This window comes from Rhizopus delemar, genomic scaffold (assembly GCF_000149305.1).
Source record: "Rhizopus delemar RA 99-880 supercont3.12 genomic scaffold, whole genome shotgun sequence".
NCBI classification, from domain to species: domain Eukaryota; kingdom Fungi; phylum Mucoromycota; class Mucoromycetes; order Mucorales; family Rhizopodaceae; genus Rhizopus; species Rhizopus delemar.
In genome coordinates this window covers 247,386-267,214 of record NW_027137838.1, presented here as the reverse complement: position 1 = coordinate 267,214, position 19,829 = coordinate 247,386, and the positions used below count along the sequence as shown (strand labels likewise).

The 19,829-nt window shown below is 34.0% G+C and overlaps 7 protein-coding genes across 7 annotated transcripts; 5 read left to right on the top strand and 2 right to left on the bottom strand.

Annotated features, from left to right (window-relative positions):
- Positions 1-4,012: 4,012 nt before the first annotated feature.
- Positions 4,013-4,198, top strand: RO3G_13393 (uncharacterized protein; the record flags this gene model as incomplete). Its single annotated transcript, XM_067667977.1, has 1 exon — positions 4,013-4,198. The coding sequence occupies one exon, from the start codon at positions 4,013-4,015 to the stop codon at positions 4,196-4,198; it is 186 nt and encodes a 61-aa protein (XP_067524078.1).
- Positions 4,199-4,915: 717 nt separating this feature from the next.
- Positions 4,916-5,778, bottom strand: RO3G_13392 (uncharacterized protein; the record flags this gene model as incomplete). Its single annotated transcript, XM_067667976.1, has 4 exons — positions 4,916-5,142; positions 5,449-5,459; positions 5,504-5,507; positions 5,730-5,778. The coding sequence occupies 4 exons, from the start codon at positions 5,776-5,778 to the stop codon at positions 4,916-4,918; spliced, it is 291 nt and encodes a 96-aa protein (XP_067524077.1).
- Positions 5,779-6,739: 961 nt separating this feature from the next.
- RO3G_13391 (uncharacterized protein) lies at positions 6,740-7,798 on the top strand (the record flags this gene model as incomplete). The annotated part of the gene is made up of 4 exons (XM_067667975.1): positions 6,740-6,940; positions 7,059-7,113; positions 7,169-7,459; positions 7,584-7,798. The coding sequence occupies 4 exons, from the start codon at positions 6,740-6,742 to the stop codon at positions 7,796-7,798; spliced, it is 762 nt and encodes a 253-aa protein (XP_067524076.1).
- Positions 7,799-9,722: 1,924 nt separating this feature from the next.
- Positions 9,723-10,630, top strand: RO3G_13390 (uncharacterized protein; the record flags this gene model as incomplete). Its single annotated transcript, XM_067667974.1, has 2 exons — positions 9,723-9,756; positions 9,849-10,630. 2 exons carry the CDS (start codon positions 9,723-9,725, stop codon positions 10,628-10,630), a joined length of 816 nt encoding a protein of 271 aa, XP_067524075.1.
- A 511-nt stretch (positions 10,631-11,141) lies between these two features.
- On the top strand, positions 11,142-12,157 carry RO3G_13389 (uncharacterized protein; the record flags this gene model as incomplete). Its single annotated transcript, XM_067667973.1, has 5 exons — positions 11,142-11,195; positions 11,266-11,386; positions 11,499-11,553; positions 11,608-11,667; positions 11,929-12,157. 5 exons carry the CDS (start codon positions 11,142-11,144, stop codon positions 12,155-12,157), a joined length of 519 nt encoding a protein of 172 aa, XP_067524074.1.
- A 541-nt stretch (positions 12,158-12,698) lies between these two features.
- On the bottom strand, positions 12,699-14,334 carry RO3G_13388 (uncharacterized protein; the record flags this gene model as incomplete). Its single annotated transcript, XM_067667972.1, has 4 exons — positions 12,699-13,796; positions 13,860-14,048; positions 14,105-14,205; positions 14,301-14,334. The coding sequence occupies 4 exons, from the start codon at positions 14,332-14,334 to the stop codon at positions 12,699-12,701; spliced, it is 1,422 nt and encodes a 473-aa protein (XP_067524073.1).
- A 2,856-nt stretch (positions 14,335-17,190) lies between these two features.
- Positions 17,191-18,902, top strand: RO3G_13387 (uncharacterized protein; the record flags this gene model as incomplete). Its single annotated transcript, XM_067667971.1, has 4 exons — positions 17,191-17,552; positions 18,019-18,350; positions 18,504-18,649; positions 18,702-18,902. The coding sequence occupies 4 exons, from the start codon at positions 17,191-17,193 to the stop codon at positions 18,900-18,902; spliced, it is 1,041 nt and encodes a 346-aa protein (XP_067524072.1).
- Positions 18,903-19,829: the final 927 nt, after the last annotated feature.

Here is a 19,829-nt window from a genome sequence, read left to right as displayed (position 1 = left end):
ACTGTCTTGAATGTTTTGCATATTAATTTATTAAAAAGATTAAAAAAATTTGAAAGTTCGAATAAAGATGACTAGAAAAGAGCTTCACAGCCTAAAACATTTTACCGTAGCCTTTCAAAGTGATTCCGCTAAATAGGAATTTACTAAAGTACCACTTAAATTTAGCTGGAGTTTAAACATTAATAAAGATATGGACATTTTTCATTGTTTATAAAGAATTGATAATGGATTCTTAGTTGACTAACTATTGCTTATGTTTTCATCTTCATACTTTATTATTTAAAAAGCAGTGATGCCCATTATATTCACAATAAAGCAGCTCACAATTAAAAAAAGTTAAACAAGTGAACTACAAAGAATATGTTTTACAAATCTGAGCAAAAAATGACGAAGCCAAAGGAGGCTGTTTTATCTACACATGTCAGCTATAATATCACACGCAAGTGGAAACAAATGCATAACAAGTAGTCAGAAAAAATATATCTTTGAAGAATGCCAACCGTACGTCTAACAGACCAGTCAGTAGACTCAACGAGAAACACAAGGAAATTTTGATCAGATTCTTTGACAAAGATGCTTTGGCAACCATTCAGTGCGTAGTAGATGACCTAATAAAGAAGTTCGCTGGACTGGAAATTAAAAAAATCAAGAGTAGCAGAGTTCATGAAAGGGGAATGTAATCTTAGTTTTAAAGTCGTGAGTCAACATCCTGCTGCAAGGAACTGCGAGAAAACCCTCCAGGAGGGTGCTGTATGTATTGAGAAACTGACGAAATAAGATATGGATTTCCTTCAGAGCCAATTAACTCATACTTCTGTTCTCTGATTTCAAAACAGAAACTATGCATGCATATCGTGAAAAATCTTCTTTTAGTCTTATCCTCAAAAATACTATTACAACCTACACTAAAGAAACTAGATAAAATAGCCAAAGTTGAGTCTGATCTTGCTTTGGATGCGCGATTAAACAGAGCTTGTAAGATCAAAGGGGTAAGTTGAAAGCTCTTTGATCTTTTTATATGATCGTGTATCTTGTTTCAAATAGATTCTAAGAAAAGCAAGAGGAGGTAAGATTACGAAAAACACATAGTATCGCCATTACAAGACACTAATCTCACACATGAAGCTTTTGTCACGTAATACCATAAGACGAAGGAAAGTGTATGATATATGACATGTTCATTTGACAGAAGCTGACGCAATTTTATATTTTTTAGACGACAACAAAATCAACTCTATTCGGAATTTTTTCATTCATATCAGTTCATCGTTCTTTCCAACAATGAAAATCTACCACCTTCTAAGCCACAAGCTGGCCTGCCTACCGACAACTACTCCCAAACCCAAAGAGAATGGACCACTGTAGTAAGAGATTCCATGAAGCCATCCAGCTATGCTGAGTCGCCCATTGCCATGAATGACAGTTTCACATTTTCTAGTTCGCCTGCCAGCATTATTCACTGTAGCAACCCATTGTATCAGATTCAAAAACCATTTCTAAAAGGGGGGGCTGCTTAGGGATCCGTTTTTGTTGAAGTAGCATGTGTTCAGGATAAGAAAGCATTTATGAAAGAATTGAAAGATATTTGTGAGGACAATACTCACCTGTGGGGCATTGAATTTGGTATTTGCTGGGACTACACATCAGTCTCTCAACATAATCAGTTCCTTGGTAAGATTGTCTCCGCTTGTGGGGTTCACTCGCATTATTCTCTTTTGGTCTGAGGTAGGATCACCATTTTGAATTTCTTGATCCTGTCTCGTCTCTGGCATGTCCTACGGGTTCTATTCGTACCCCAATCCTTTTTGAAACGTATACAATCTGAGACTTCTTTTGTGAACATTCAGCAATTTCTGAAAATTAGTTTTCCGTCACTGTGTACACCTTGCAGCTTTGGTGGTCTCCATGTATTTGGTCCTGCTACTCAACAGGGTGTGCTCCAGCTTCGCTGGCTCCCGCCACTTTTGGTACTTTCTTTGTAGCCTCAATCTAGTACTTTTTGGATGGAATCAGATATCGGCTGTTCCTTTGTATTTCCTTGTCTGGTTGACTTTTTTCTTTATCACTGTCTTCCAAACCATGGTTTCACTTTGTCTGACCATGACTATCGTATACAACTTTTGTTTGCCCATCTCTATCCTAAAGACCTTTGTCCTATTAATAGCCTGTTTCGACAGCTTTTCTACGCCATGGATATACTTCCATCTCCTTTTGAAGACAGTGATTAATAGTCGCACGGCCATGTGCCTTTCTCTCTCCGACGCGTCTCTTCCTTACAACAACACACCACTGTCCAAAGCAACTGCTATTCTGCCTGCCTTTACTGCGTACATCATTGATGTCACTCATGGCGGGACGCGGCCTAGACTCCATGTAGAGGTATCTTTATTTTCTCAATTTTTTTGACAACTTTTGAAATTGGTACAACTTGGCCAACTTCTTTTGGTACCTTTCTTTCCACAGACTTTTACTCGACAAATCTCTGCTGCTTTTGACCACATCGATACAACGCTCTTTCTTGAGGCTATGTCTTTGGTTATTTATCCTGTTGTTCCCCAGATCACATCAAAACTATATCGTGAACTATGCTTAATCACAAAAAAGACTCACAACCACGCACCTATCTCTGCTGATTAAATCCTGTAAATTCTTTTGGTCTTTTGAAATCTCCCACAAAAGTCGTAATGTGTGGTTCCGTTTATTACATCAAAAATTACCGTGCTTGTATTTTTTTACATTCATTTATAACGATCAAGTTTGTCCCTTCTACTTGCTCCATTTGCTGTATTGTGGTAGACGATCTATCGCACTTCATGTTTCTTTGTCCTCCAAAATTTTGGTATGGCAAATCCTATGGTCCGATTAATTTGACTTGAACTTCTCTAAACAAACTCTTCAAGATGCTCTCTTTTTATTGCGTCTACCGTCTACCAAAATTCAGTAACTATCTCCTCTGCGTCCATATGTGGTGCTGGTATCCTTGCTATTTGGCGTAGTCACTGGTCCTCTGTAATCGATGATTGTCTATTCCGATCTTCCTTGGTCATTCAGGCTGCTAGGAAATTTTTGCGATTGTGTCTTCAAGAAGAATTACTGCTTACAGGGAAATCACCCCTTCTCCTTCCACATTTCTCTGAATAATGTTTTCTACGCATTCTCCTGAACGCACTTTTTTCATTTGAACTGTCTAACTGTCACCAAATCGCAAATAGAAAAAAAAAAAGAAATATGTAGATTCATGTAGTACATATAATGTACATTTATGTTGTCTTATTCGTCCAAGCTAACAATTATTTTTCATAGTCTTGACCTAGTTGTGAGTAAACATTACTATCTTAATCCAAAAGGAATAGCAAAGTCTTCCGAAGAGGACTTCAAGTTAAAATTCTGGTCAAATATCATTGAAGAATCATTTAGTATTTCGCCGTTCTTCTTGCATTGGTAAGTTTTCTCTATCATTTCATTACAATGGACTAAACATCATCTTTATTATGGACTAGGGGGGATACTGTTCCTGATGCTTTCTCGCTGCTCTCTTTAAAACTAAAAGTAGATCCTCGTCTCTTATCCTCTGTATCAAGTAACCAACCGGATTATTCGACTGGCGAATTTTCCAAAGTTGTCAACAGTACTAAGCTATATGAAGACAAATTAAAAGCGGTGCTCATAACAAAGAAGCACTTGAACTCTTTGCTGGGTCACTCTAACAATAAGACAGTAGTCCCATTCTTTTTGATCATGGGCTTTAAGTTTAGTTTATTAACTTTAGAGCTAATTAAGCCCAAGTTATATATTATTAAAAAAATAGCCGCATGCCAATTCCCAATCACTAAGGATGCGGTTAACAATGGTGGTATAGAAGAAGTAATAAAGTGTATTGATGCTATGAAGGTAAGAAGTTAATATTGTTGGTATCAAACTATTTATACATAACTAGTACTATGACTACAGGCATTTATCATAAGCATAAAAGAAGATTATGATTATAAAGAGAAGCAAAGTACTCAATAAAATGTCTCAAATCACTGATGAAGCTTCAACAAACACCGTGCACTCGGAGCGTGCCCCTATCTTTTGGCCAAAAGCATTACATGGCATGTTTTTGGATGATGCTACTGAACATGGTGATAATGATGAGGCGGAAGAAGAGCACTCTGATTTGGACTGTGAGGAGGAGTTTGAAGAAAGCAATGAGTAGAGGAGAGTTTGTTTTTCCATTAATATTTTATTAATTTTCAGCATATATGAGCATGTCTACATTATAAAAAAAACATGCATATTTGTACGTAAAATAAAATCATTTATAATTGCTATTGCCTAAATGAAAGAAAGCTGAAGCACTATATTTGCCTAGTGAATAAATTAGCTATGTAAGAAAAAGTTGACATAGCATCATCTACTCATGATAACAAGTGGTAAATAGATACAAGACTACTAGATCATATTTTTTTAAAAAAATAAAGTACTTGAAATATAAGCGATGTGATCAAATTCATAGCTATTTGTATTTATAGCTCGTATTCACACTTTGAAATATAGTAAGCAACCTTTCAACTGATCATATATTATTATAATATAAATGATACATTATGCACGTATCACATAATATAGTATTCAATTAACTATTCAATATCCAATAGGTTCAATCAAGTATCAGAGTATAACAAAAACGAATACAAGGTGCTCAAATTACACTTTCAACAAAAAGTGTTGCACAAAAAAACACTAAGATTGACCTGTCAAAGTATACCTTGATAGATTGAAAATTATTTATTGTTTGAGAAAAGATCAAATGATGACTAGATTAAGGCTTGCTAATAGTATATATCTAATAGTAGGAGATATAGTACAAAAGTGTCAATTCTGTAGTCAAACAGTCATATTCCATAAACAGTATTCAATTTCAACAGCCATTTTACAAATTAAGTCGCAACGCTTCAAACCAGTCCACTGCTCTCAGCAATGAAACACAAGACAAAGCAAACATCGTGGAAAGTCCTTCATCCTTCACACCACTGGTGTGAGCAATTGTCTGGAGAGTCAGACATCTAACGGTACCAACCTGAACATTTGCAAATCCTTCACATTTGCCACCAAAAGATAACTGCTTATGTTTGCAAAAACGACTTATGAAGGTCAAGGCTGATGCAAAAAATATCTAATATTGTAATCCATGATTTCAATAACCAGAGCCTTCATTAGCTTCTACAGCAGCAATTTAATAGTACATATGCAAAAGGACAGCTCTCTGCTCTTTTTTTGTCATGCTACAGAACGCCTCATGTTCAATTAGTTCTATTCATTTATTGGTGTATTCATGATTATGTTTAGCCATTCGCTTTGTTATAACATATTCCATAACAAAGAACAAGCAATGCTATTAATCAAAGTGATAATATAACCGAAAAACGCTAAATAAAATCTCAACTATTTCCTTTTTTCACTTACTTTTATTAATCCTACATTGATATTTTTGTATTATTTCTTAGCAGAACTTGAATACCTGGCTATGCAACAATTGATAGTAAAATTCTCTGTCAAATATCCTTAGCTGTAAATGGAACACTGGTATCAATAAAATGTACGTTCGGTGCAAGATGATTATGAATTCTGCAGCTTTGAGACCTCAAGCAGTTGATGTGCTTCGATTTCGTGGAACAATCCAAACAGATGGTATGGTTGACGTGTGCAGCTAATGCAGCCTCTTTTAGTTTTATCTTCTTTCGTACTAAAGTATCTTTGGCGATCTTCGTCAGTATAAGTATTGTACTCAGTCATTCTTTCCTTCTTGGGAAAAGGTTTCCCCATTGCTACATTATCAGAATGAGTTAATTTCTTGGTTCTTAATAAACTTTTAATTAAAAAAAAACCCCATTTCTCAACTAAGCCTGGTGTTTCTCTTCATCAAAAATAAATAAAAGCATCTTTAAGAGCTAATTGAATCCGATGCAACTGACAGTGAAAGCACAGTTGATTTAATTCAAAAGACTTGATCTAATAAAGTAACACAAAATTTAAATTGAATTTATAGATTAACTCAATAAACTAAATCAATGCAACATTGTCTTTGTGAACTATTTTAAATATATTTGTTTTCAGAAATTTAACTCAAAAGTAAGATTATTAATTTTATTTAGTATTAATCAATAGAGTCCTATTGAGAACAAAGCTATCAATCAACTAGGAATAACTCTATTTCATTGTTCATCGTACGGAGTTTCATAATGCATGATTCATGAATAAACTCACGACTGAGCTCAATATCACTTGTGCATTACAAAAGCTAGGATGACGATAGGTCAAGTTACACCACAGTCAATATCATGTGTAAGTTAAAATGAATAAACAGCTGACATTATAGATGAAAGATCTTCTCAAAGAAAAAAAAAAAAGTTTAATTTTATATAAACTCCGTTTCTAATAAATTGCGTGATAAACAAGAAAACAATTCAACACTTTTTTTTTTTCTTTAAAAATGACTTCTGCAGAACCTGTTACTACTACTACTACTACTACTGATATTGATAATAATAACACTACCTTTACTACTAATGAAACAACTGAGGTACCAACTACTACTGATGTCACAGCTGAGACCGTTCCTTCTCCTGCTCCTGTGAATGGTACAACCCAAGTTACTCCTTCCGAAGAACATCAAACTGCTACTCCTCAACCTACCCCTTCTAAATCAAATACAACAAAGCGTCTTTCTTTATTTATTGAAAGAGCTATACATATTATGGATAAAAAGCCTTCTGATAAAAAGGTTGCTCCCAAGTCACCCGAACCAGTTGAATCAAGTCCTGCAACGGATAATCTAGCTGAAGAATCGCAGGAAACTGCTGCCTCAGCTGAAGTCACTGAACCAGTTGCTGATAGTGAAACTAAGAATAAAAATGAAAAGCGTATGTCAATCTTGGGTAGTTTGTTCCGTAACAAGGTAATTATCAAATAACAATATTCTCAAACTGGACTCCACTTTTTTCTTGAATCAAAAGTGGCAGTAGTAACAGTAGTAACAGTAGTACATTATTGTTTATTCATCTTATTGTACATAGATTCCCACGAAAGAATCCGAAACGACTGAGGTACCACCTCCTGTTCCTGCTAAAGGTAATCATAAAATCTACAAAACATAAATCCTTATCTTAAAAAAAAAAACCTCCAGCTCAAACAGAAAGCTCTGAAACTACCCATCAAGAACCTGTTCCAGCTTCTAGTACTGAGGAACATGACGAGCAAGAAGCAGCACCTCCTGTTGAATCAGTTACTGCAGAGCCTGCTGAAGCCTCTGCTCACAAGGAACACAAGGACAATGTGATTGAGCAAATCAAGCGTAGTTCGATTGGTAAATTTTTCAATAAAAAGAAAGGACATGCTACAGAAGCACCTAAAGAAGAAACAGTTGATCACAATGAGGTGCCTACTACAACTGATAAGCCTGCTGACACTCCTACTGGTATGTTTAGCATAAATAAAAACTTAGAATTGTTACACGTTATAATGTCCCACATGCGCTTTAAAAATAATCGCATGAGAGACAGATGTGACTCTTTAAATCATAAACTAAACAACTCATTTAGAACAACCTCTTGAATCAAAATCCACCTCTCGTCCTTCATCTCCTCTTGGTCGCAGTCTTACTCAACTTTTCCGTAGAAAGAAGGCACCTGCTGCTACTACTACTGCCACCACTACTACAACTGAAGAACAAACAAAGGAAGAACAAGACACTCAACATGAACCAATCATCTCTGCTCCTTCTGTTACGCCTGCTACTACCGTGAGAGTCAACTGAGACTGTCATATTACATGAAACTTAATTATTTGCTTGATTAATTGATCTAATTCAAATTTAATACTTTATCAAAGTGTTGCTTTAATTATTATTTGTCCGCAACTTTCTTCTTTCCTCACTCCCCACTTTTATATTTATCCTTTTAATATCAATAAATTATTTAGTATCAATTTCTAATTAAAAAGCTTTCATCAAAAATCTATTTCATTCTATTCACTCTCAATAAGTGATCTGAATGTATTGAATACACTTCAAACTTTTCTATCAGAAATAAAAAAAAAAAAAAACACCTCGCAACTTGCTTTCTCTATGAAACTCAAGATGAACGGATACTTTTCGCGTAAAGACGGAAATTAAAAACATTTTATTCATTGGCCTCAAATCTATGTTAATTGTGGCTTATCTTTGACTTATCACTGCTTTCATTTTTTTTTTTTTTTTTTTTTTTTTTAATTCATATTCACCATGAGTAACAGAAAACCCGAAGTCGTTCCACTTAATCTCAAAATCGAATCCAGTAAACCAATCTCCATTTCAGCTTCAACTAGTTTATTGGATAATTTCTTACATAATGGCGTTGCTATTCATGCTGCAAACAATACAGTAGCCGCTCAACTTCATCAATTGCATCAGGGATTAAAAGAAATAAAAAAAAAGCAACGAGACGATGGCAAAGAATTCTAAAACATTCCAGCATTGCAAAGTAATACAGCATTTTATCTACTCTCTTTATGTAAAATTTTAAATTATATCAGCTATATTAGCAAAGCATCACTTCAGTATGTCCTCTTTTTTTTTTTCCAAAAAACAAAGTACTTGACGTCAAACAACGAATAAATGAACACATTTACATCTATTGCTTGTACATTTTTTTTTCATCTTGCTTTCTATTGCTCACTGTTAATTTCATGACAGGAAATGATGGGTATTTATTATATACAAGCAAATAATTTTGTAAAGTGAATGCTTCGATATGAATTTGTCTGTTATTTTCTTGGTATAGGATATTTTAAAGTCAAATGTCTTGTGTATCTGTATATAAAAGGTGATATCATCTCCTTTTTGACAGCACAGTCAAGCAGAGACAGTGCATAAAAGGGAGACAAATTATTTTTTTGGCAAGGGCCTTTTCCTTCTTGTTCTTCAACCCCTTACATATCAACTAAACCTTTCTAATTTGATCAGTGATAATCTATAGGACGCCAGTATTTAAAATATCAGCGTGCAGGTAAGCTACGTTGGATGATTGATCAATTCAGTTGGTCATAACCATTATATCTGAAGCCCACATAAAGTGTAGACAGTTGATCATTGCATGAAAATAGCTATCTCCTTCACACAAAAAAACGCGTACTCCTTATTATATTGTTTTTTATGAATAAAGTAGATATAATCATAGTAATGACTGGCAGAAAAACTTGGTCATTATTGTCTGCTGTTCGTTTCAAGTTAATAATGAAAAAAAAAAAAAAAAAAAAAAAAGAATGCTCATTCTAAATGTAATCTTAACTACATTATCTTTATCTCATCCTCTATTACTCATACACCTAAATTGTAATAAACTTACATTAATACTGTAATCCCACTACTCTTTCACCTAGTCTATCTTCAGGCGTGCTTTAACTTCCTCTTAAGACACAAACAACTCCGACATTTGTATCAAAAAACACGTTTTGAAAGCTAAAGTAGCTCTTATTTTGTAAGTCTTAATGTGAGTGCATAGCAAATGTAGTTATATAATATAAATAGAAGGGTTTAGTTAAGTACAAGAGGCGTTTATCCAACTGATAAATGATGAAAAGTATTCAGGAACACGTAAAAAATTAAGCAAGGAGAGTAAGCTCCATGCTCCTGACACTATTTATAATTGATAATTTATTTTTTTAACTTCCGTTTTTTCCATTTACTTTTAGTGAATAGAGCCATGGCAACCGAGGAAGCAAATAATATACAAGAAGGTATGTTTTTTTTTCTATCTTTGTGCCCAATCCCTTGTGAACAATTAACTAATCAAAAAGTGAAGGTACTAGCGGAAGCTTTATTAAATTAGGCCGTCCTACAACCGGCGCAGATATTGGGGAATTGCAACAAAAAATTAGTCAAGCCGAGCAAGAACTAAATCAACTTCGGGCTGAATTAGATCAAACCAAACAGCATGCTAAGCAAGCAGAGGTATCAGCTCAAGAAAGTGGAAAGACGAATCGTAAACTAAAAACAGAGATTCAAACACTTACTGACATGAGTAACCGTAAAGACCGACAAGCAGAAAACTCAAAAGCAACCGCTTTTTTCTTTGAAGGGCAAGTAAAAAAGTACATGGATGAGATTGAGACAGCAAGACAAGGAATGGGTCATTTGAAGGAACTAGATGATCAACTCAACCAAGCCAAGGCGGAACAGGCTGAACTTGAAAAAACATCAAAAGAAGAAGTGGTTAGAGTAAAATCTGTTATAAAATCCATGCAGGAAGCACATAAAATAAGCAAAGAAAATATAAAACAGGAGATTGAAAAGGCTTATGCTGAGCTTGAGAAAACCTCAGCTCAAACAATACAACTTCAACAAGAAATTCAGCAAAAAATGGAAAATGAATTACAATCAGGCACTGATATTCAAGCATTAGAAAAGGAACACAAATCATTAGAGCAGAAACAGACAGAGGCTATAAAGCAGGTGTATGATGAAGTAGAACAGTTACGAAAAAGATTGGAACAGTCAGAAGCTTATACTGTTTCCCATGAGGAACGCATGCTTGTTGCTAAAGAAGAAATGGACAGAATCATGCGTAGACTCCGTGCTATTGATCAAATAGCCAATTCTAATGACGCTTAATCTTCAAACACTTTTTTTTTAGCAAATCTCCCTATCTAATAAAAATCTAAAACATTTGATGAGACATCCCGTAAAGAGAGCCTTATTGAATTTTTCGTACACAAAGAGTTATAAATCGATCAAGGGCAAAATTGATCAACACGTAAAATAAATTGACAATAATGACTTGATCTTGTCAGCAGTTTATATGAATTGAAAATAGCATTCAACTTATAATTTGACCCGATCGTAAGTATTTTAATTGAATTTTAGATCTTTATATTTATTATACGTTTGATTTGTTGCAATCAATAATACCTTTTGTTCTTTGAATCCTATTATTATAAATCTTTATAAAACATGAGAATAAAGCCTTAATTATATGCCCAGCATATGATCTTGATTATCTTTATTTATTCAATAAAAATATATTGTTAACAATCTTTAACTAATCTTGTATAGAAAGAAAACAATTTTTAAAAATATTTATGGCATCATATTTTCACGGGAAGTTCATTCTGAGATATAAAACATGGCTCATTTTCCTGCAAACTCGAACGGAATGGTCGAACTCACAACCAATAGAGTCACGTTTCCCTTTTCTTTTCTTTTTTTGTTTTTTTTTTTTTTTTAAATTAATCAAATACATAATGGAGAGCTTTTTGACAAGTTGCCATACAACAACAAAAAAACAGCAGAACATGCACGATGTTATATCCAATAAACTCGAGTCATTTTATAATTTATTGCAAACAACAAAAGAATCGCTTTCTGATGGTAGGCAAGAAAAAGAAAATAAAATAAAAGGATTTAACCGTTTTTGATAGAGAACAAATTTCAAAAGATTCAAACACTGCAAGAGCAAACAAAAAAACTACATTTTCAAAAGACTCAAAAAGAATTTCAGAGCTCATTGTTGAAGTTGGGAAAAAGAAATTGACAAGGTAGGATTGAATCAACTGTAATTATGTGATAAATTTATTAAAGATAATTTATAGAAATTCAAACAAGACGTGTCTGTCATTTATCAACCAGATGCCTTTTCTAATAAGCAGGAAGTAATACAAAACACGTTAGCTGTACATTTCATTCGACAAGGACAGTTCAAATTATGCGAAGATTTCCTAAATGAAGCAGGAATACCCATAGACAGTGAACTCCGCGACGCAGTAGAAAAGCTGAAGAATGATATTGAACAAATGCATACAATATTGAACCAAATAGAAACTGATCAAGATTTAACATTGGCTATTGAGTACATAAAAATAGTTTATAAATCATTTTAGCCTTTTTTTTTTTTTTGCTTATTGCTTTCATAGATGGGCTAAGGCTAATCGCGAAGGACTGATGAAGATGCAAAGTAGCTTGGAATTCAGTCTGCACAAAATGAAGTTCATTCAGATCTTATTATTTAAAACCCCGTTAGAAGCTATTCAATACGGAAGACAACACTTTGGTGCATTCTCTGAGAAGCGCTATAACGGTAATATTGAGTTATTTTACACGTGTATTTTGTCTAATATTCCTCTGCAGAAATTAAAAGATTAATGACAGCACCTTTATTTGCTAACAAGCTATCTAGCTCTTGTTATAGCGATCTTTGTTCACAATCAAACTGGATAAATATCAAAGAGGAGTTTCAGAGAGACTTTTGCTCATTATTAAAAATGAGTATACAAAGCCCTTTAAATACAAGGTAATATAACAACAACATGACATCGTCATCCTTATGTTTTTTTTTTATCAGTTCATATGTGGGCACGATTGCTTTACCAGTCATTATGAAATTATACAAAATTATGATGATTAACAAAGCAGAATGGAGTGCACAAGATGAGCTACCAGTTGAAATACCATTAGAAGAAAACTTGAGATTTCATTCTGTCTTTGCATGCCCTGTATCAAAAGAACAGGCGACAGATCATAATCCACCTATGATGTTATCCTGTGGACATGTTATCTGTAAAGAAAGCTTAACACGTCTTGCAAGAAACAGCAGATCTTCTTCGAAATTCAAGTGTCCTTATTGCCCTCACGAATCTACTTTTGATCAAGCTATTCAAGTTTATTTTTAAAATAAAAAAATGAATTATTCAAGCTTTTTAGCTCTATATAAAACAATGTATGCAGTGTGCCAGTCACCACCTCCGTCAAGGCGTTCAATATCTGCATCACGTAAAACTGACACTTTGTCATCATCAAATTTATGCCATTCGTCCGTATTCTTCTTCACCCAGGCAATATAATGACCTGAATCAGCAGATCGTCCAACGTGAGTCAAGACAGCACATAGTTCATATTGTCCTGTTGGGTTGCAACCAACATCTTCCAATAGTTTAGGATCCAGATATTCTTTCCAGTCAACTTTTTCTTCGGACAAAGTGTCCATATTGTTTGACTGGTTTCCATCATTTTCCCCATCAAGCTTTCTACGTTTCTCCTCTCTTGCTTTCTGAACCTTCTTATCCTCAATCTCTTTCATCTTTAGCTTTGCCTTGCTAAACTTGCTTTGAAGTTCAGGTGTACATAGTTCAGTAGCATCAAAATCCAAAGGAAACTTCACCTTACGCAAAATTTTGGCTCTTACTCGCTCTTGTGGTTTCCAAAAGAATCGGATGAATTGAATAGGCAAGTATTGAGGAAGTCGACTTACTTGATGTTTACGTCGATATTTTGCTGTGCGGTTCAAAGTAGGAGAGTTCTTTTCGATTTCTTCAGTTAAGGACTCCAAAATACCATTGATCATATAGTTTGTGTTAATGGAGATATGACAACTTAATTTGGTAAAAGAGTCTACTGTCGTCGTTTTTTCTTCCTCTGGAGCATCCACACATTCTGTTACAGCTTCCAATTCGCCTGTCATATAACGCTCAATGAAATTTTTATCTTCTGAATGAGGCAGTTTAGCCTTCAAGACAGATACAAGTTCACTCCAACATTCTTCTGCATCTTGCTGCATCGGGATTCCACCCTGTCCAGTTTGGCTGAATTGAGGGAATGACTGACGAAGCATTTGCCAGAAGACAAGAGGAGGGAAACCATCTGAAGCCTTGGAAAGATTTGCAAAAAGATCGCGAAGGCTAGCCACAAGGTTTCCACGGCTGTCTGCACCATTCAATCCTCCCTGATAACTTTCTAATGATTGTTGAAGTTCAGGCATTGCTCGCAAACATTGTAAAGTAGCATTCTAATAAGCATTACATTTTTTAATATCGTATAGACTAGTATCCCATTTTTTTTTGTATCTAACCATATAGCAAGTATTGCCAAGATTCTCTAAACCAGGAGGGATATTTAAAGCTTCCATGACTTCGGCCTCTGTTAAATCTTCCAAAAATTGAACGGGCTTTGGTGGGGTTTTTGGAAGTTCGCCAGCAGTTCCCATGACCATGAATGTATGTCCTTCTTTCAAGTTTAATTTATTTAAATCGGTTGTATCCTGTGTTTTAAGATGTAAGCTAAAGATTGCACTAGATTGTTTAATTTTCTTTCTACCTTTAAGATACCACCTTTCACCATTATCTTTTGACGTTCAGGGGGAACACCTGTTTGTGAATATATTTGAGTCTTAAACAGTTCAGGTGAGTCATCGGTATCTATGCATAGCTTAAATCAGTATTTTTCTTAACTTTTTTAAATAAAGAATAAATATAAGAAGCCATACCTAGTTCCATGTTCTCAAACTTCTTACCATTCCATTTTATGTTGACGTTAATTTTTGGCATTGTTGCTGTGAGAAAAAAAGGACGCGCGTCGGTCAAAAACAATTTGTTTAAAGCAGCTTCAAACACATCCAATCGGACATGAAATTTACAGTCACGTCAAATGAGATTGGTGTTAAAATATTGATATTGCTGAATTTATGTTTTTCGCGCTTGAACTCTTTATTTTATTCTCCTGAATTATATTTTTTTTACAAATGGGAAACTTTATTTGATGCGCCTCAATTAATTTATATAAACTTGGTAATCGCATGTAGGTCCAAGACAGTATTTGGGATGAGATGCAAAAGCTTGTTCATAACGAATTTTTTCAAGTGAAATATTTTGATTTTGTGTTTTTTTTTGTTCATAGTAATGACTGAAAAAGAAGAGGATTCTTTTCTTGAAGAATCAAAGCTGACAATATGATCATAGCATTTGAAATAGTTTTAGCTGTAGCATATACGCATATACACTCCATTGTAGAGCTGACAACTTTGATACTTGATCTATGCTTTTCTCATTCTTTTTCATTCCGCAAACGCGCGATAACATACTGATCAATTTACCAAAAACTTTACAAATGGCAGATATTTCAGCTTGGATACAATCAATTATTATATTTTTAACTAGAAAATTACTACATGCTCTTAACACTAAGGCAACAAATGACATCGAATGTGTAACTACAAATAGCACCCAGTTAGCAATGACTTGAAATTATAGTAAAAAAGCAGATTTTGAGCAAAGTGACATTTGTCGCAATTGAGAATTAAATTGACTTTAATGAATCACTGGATGCATCTTGTACATTTACCAAGTGATTTTCTATGTTTGAGGAATAATTGAAAACACCATAAACAAAATCGGTGACATTGGGCGCCTTGTTAAACACAAATGACATAATTCGCTGAAAAGCGGAAGAAACTTGCTTCAGACCGAAAAGATAAGATATAAAAAAAGTATTGTCGATTTTTAGCAGTGAAGATTGTATTGCGCCAACTAGATTTGTAGATCTTGAGATGGCGGAATGCATAGTTTAGATCTAAATTCATGAAACCCTTAGTGATTCTCGTTTAGTGATCTTCCTTTAAAAATAAATTCTAGGCAAGAGGGAGTAAACAAGATCTTCTAACAGTGCAGCTGTCGTCTAAATCTTTTTTGGGAGTAAAAGCAATTTGTCCAATAAAAATAATGTCGATAAGTGCATGACGAATAATACCAGCTGATTATTATTTTTCAAATTGCTCACCAATACTGATTTTAATGCTTCTGCAATTAGACATCGATATCTATAAGCAAATTTGCCTTTTGGTATATCCCAATGACTAATTGATTCAGGAACTGTACACAAAGACTACTGGAATTTTTCGTTCGCGTAAAAAAAAAAAAAAAAAAAAGTAAAAGAATTAAGACGACTAATCTCATTTAAAATTGGATAGAGTATACTAGGATGATAAAAAGTAGCTAAATCAAGTCAAGAAACTTCTATTTTAGACATAAAGTCTGTACCAATGATAAAATAACGTACATTGTCACTCAAAACAAATACTTTAAAACATACTTAACAGTAGTACCGTTATGAACAATAGGAAATTTGATAATATAACCAATGCATTATATAGCAGCATTATGCGCATTGATAAATATTGTACTAGCCAGTGACTTTGCCACTACATTATAGACATGTTTGTACAACGTGTTTCCGCATAGGCCACTGTCGGTTGGTATAAATTTGGTAATTGTGTAAGGACATTAACAAATCAAAACTTGCTTAAGACTTGATCAAAGTTGCTGAAAGGATAATATACGAGTTGTAGACTCAAAATAATTTTGATGAGAATAAATATATGATATAATAAATTCTATCTATAAAAAAATGTCTAATAATAAACGTGTGCGTGTTTCTTTCTCAAAAAATTAAGCTTTTAGATCAAAATGCTACTGACAAGCCTAATCAAACAGAATTAAATGAATGGGCTATGAAGAAATTCAATTTAGATCAACCACTTGCCCAACAGACTATATCAAACATTCTCAAAAATGCTGAAACGTTATATAGTAATGTTAATGTTGTCAAAAATAGCAAAAGTCTAACAACAACACGCTATCCTCAACTTGACTTCTGAAAACATTCAGAACGAATTGAGGAAGATAAAAGAACTTCTTGAGCCATATGATCCTGTAGATATCAAGAGCTTTGATGAAACAGGCTTATATTACCAGCAACTACCAAGAAGAACCATATGTTTCGAGTCGCTTGATGGCCTAAAAAAAAGTAAAACTCTTCTGACAGTTGGGTTGCTCTGTAACTCGGATGGGACTTACAAAGGGTAACCAATTGTTATCACACAAGACAAGAGCCCCAAATGTTTTAAAGCAAGAGCTAATTTGTTATCCATGACTGCAATTGGAAAAAAACATGAAGTTGAATACCATTTTTCTACTAATGCTTGGATGACAACATACGTGAAAAAGTTAAATGTTGCCTTTGGAAGACAGAATCGAAAAATTGCTCTTCTTTTGGATAATGCGTCCATTCACAAAATAAGAATTCCGCTCGACAATATTAAATCGATATTTCTCCTAGCAAACACGACTAGCAAGCTAGAGGTTCTTGATGTAGGTAGCCTATTATTTGTTGATAAAATGCTATATAAACTGTCTTTTTGTTTTACAGTTTTCTCATTAATATTTTGTGTACACAGGAATTATTGACAACTTTAAGGCAGACTTCCGAGCCTAGCAGTACGACCGTGCTTTATGTCTGTATATCAGTAAAAAGTTGGATAATCCGGATGTTTACAAAATGGATCAAGCTCAGGCTATGTTTTTCTAGCTAATACATGACTTAAAGTAAAACCAGAAACAATAAATGGAATGCCCCCAGATCTCCCCAGGAACTTTGACAACAAAGTTACTGATGTTAGCCAGTTGAACTTTGAAGCAGTTGAAAGCGAGATGATAGTATGTTATACATGTACTATTAATAATGAAGAAGCGGCAGAAGGCAACGTAGATGAAACAAAAGAAAATGGTAATACAGAGCAAGATGAGCAGTGTGTCGATATAGTAGAGTGTAAAAAACGGCTGAGAGAAGCCTATGAAACTATTCTCATGTACGAAGTTCCTTTGGATGATCTTGAACGTAAATTACATCGCCGAATTCGAATGAGATTGACTGACTCTCGTGCTCTATTAAATAATTCAAAAGAGCAAACAGATCAATCTTATTTTACAAGGTAAAAAATTTATTGTTAGAGTGCTCCAAAAAATTGTCACTTATAAGAAATCCTCTATTCAATAGTAAAAAATATTTGCGTTGTACCTTTAAATAGAACAGTGATATAGTGGTATTCATGCTGGGGACCTATGTTTTTCTTTTACAAATACACCCATAAATAGAAAATACCCTTAAATCAGATACACTTAAATAGAGCAGCTACTGTAATTGACTTGGTAACTATTTACGCTTTGTATATTACAAGTTACAGCGTTTTTATAAACATCTAATGTTTGTTGATGTAGGGAAACCTAACCCAATTTAAAAAGGAAATACGAAAGATCTCGATATAAGCATCGTCAAATGAAGGAAGCAAAGAAGATGAACAAGAATGCTTGGAGTTTCTTGAGGAGTTCTTGATTCAGATGTAAACTAAATATTTCTTTTGATTCCATCTACACAGATTGACTCTATTTTTTTTATAGATACAAGATGTATAAAGTTCCAATTAACCATGAATCAAGCGAAGATGGTTTTAACCAACTATTTGTATGGCCATTCCTTGATTTAATTGGTAGTAATACCAACGTTGAGGATTGCCAAGGATATTTCATGCGGGGGGAACCATTTTTAGAAAGCATGAGCCGCCAACTTCGGGCTACAGGGATTTCTGTGGATGAAAAATCCCAGTACAAGTCAGATGGCTTGATAAAGCTTTTTGGATTAAAAAAAAACAGGAGCTTGTGTTGCTTGAAACTTCAGGCCATTTTAGGAACACTGATAGCACAAAAATCAAGCTGGATCATCACAAGGGGGTGTATGGTATCCTAGCAATGCTTAAATGTATTGCTGATGATTACTCGTTTGCTTCTGTTGACAAGTTTTGCCAAGTGAAAACTTTTTTTTTTACATGCTGCAGGTAGTATATCATTTTGTCCAATATCGTAATGAAAACTAATATTGTGAACAGATAATAAATTACACCTGTGGAGTGTGCGTTATCAAGCTGATGGGTTGTTTGACCTCTGGAGAGAATCGTGCTTAGAAATTCGCCCAAACTTTGAAGACAGGGTGGAATTTCTTTCACAAATAATTAAATTTTGTTGGAATACAAAGGTAAGGTGTGTACTTGAAGGAATTAAACATAATAAATAATCCTTGTAAATAGCGTCTACTAGAGCAAGCAGTAAACCATCTCATTGATGTGAAGAAAGAACACCAAGGCAACATCTCTAAGTACAGATACAATCCTGAACAGTTTACCCAGCTTAGTAGTATTGTCAACCCGGTTATAATGAAACTAACGAAGGAAGAGGATGGTGCAGGTATGGGTAATCTTGGTCCCATTTATTCCCCCCCTCATTATTGATTCTTTTTTTTTATTTCGTCCATATCATTCGTTTTCTTTGTCATTACTGCCTTTTTTTTTTAATTTAATTCCGACATGTCTGTATATTAAATAAACTAAAGAATTGGCGTTCTTGTCCATTCATCTAAAAGGGTTATGTTAGCTAATATAATTTATTTATTTATTTTGCTGTAGTTTTTAGTCTAAAAATTGGATTTTTATGCAAAATGCTGTAATAGACACATGGACAACCACAGAGTTGAGCAGTACCCACTTCCTTTATCCACGTCTTTCTATAGATTGATTATACATGCTTCCATGATAAGAATATGTTGTGAAACAAGAATAATAAACTTTAAATCCATCCTACTCAATATTAATGTTAAATACGAATGTTGACGAAGAAGACTCAAAAAATGTGGTAACAATCTCAAATACCACACTTTATTTTCCTTTTTTGTAAATAATATATATATAATAATATGTTTCTCTTTCTTCCCTTTATACCTTCAAAAAGGAGCTGTAGTGTTCAATTTTTTTTTAATTCCGGTAACAATTAGAACTTTGTCTGTTTGATATGACATAAACAGCAACTTCATAATATGCAGAACTTCTTTTGAGTTGTACAGTAAAAAATCTACAAATCTTGAATGAATTGTTACTTGAGAGTCGATGTACATGATTTACGTGAAAATAATTAAAAGTTTAAGAGAATCCGATTTTTACTTGCGCTTAAAACAGTAAGTGCACTATTAGAATAAAGATAGTCTTAGTGATGATATGAGAATGGAAAGTTAGTATAAATTGTACTTGTAAGTTTTTGATTATGAATCAATATCCAATTCGAAAGGCACAAGAGGCAGAGGAGAGAAGAAACCAATGTGGTGACAGCCTTAGTATGGATAGTAAGAACATATATACACATATCTTGTAGTAATTTTAATGAAA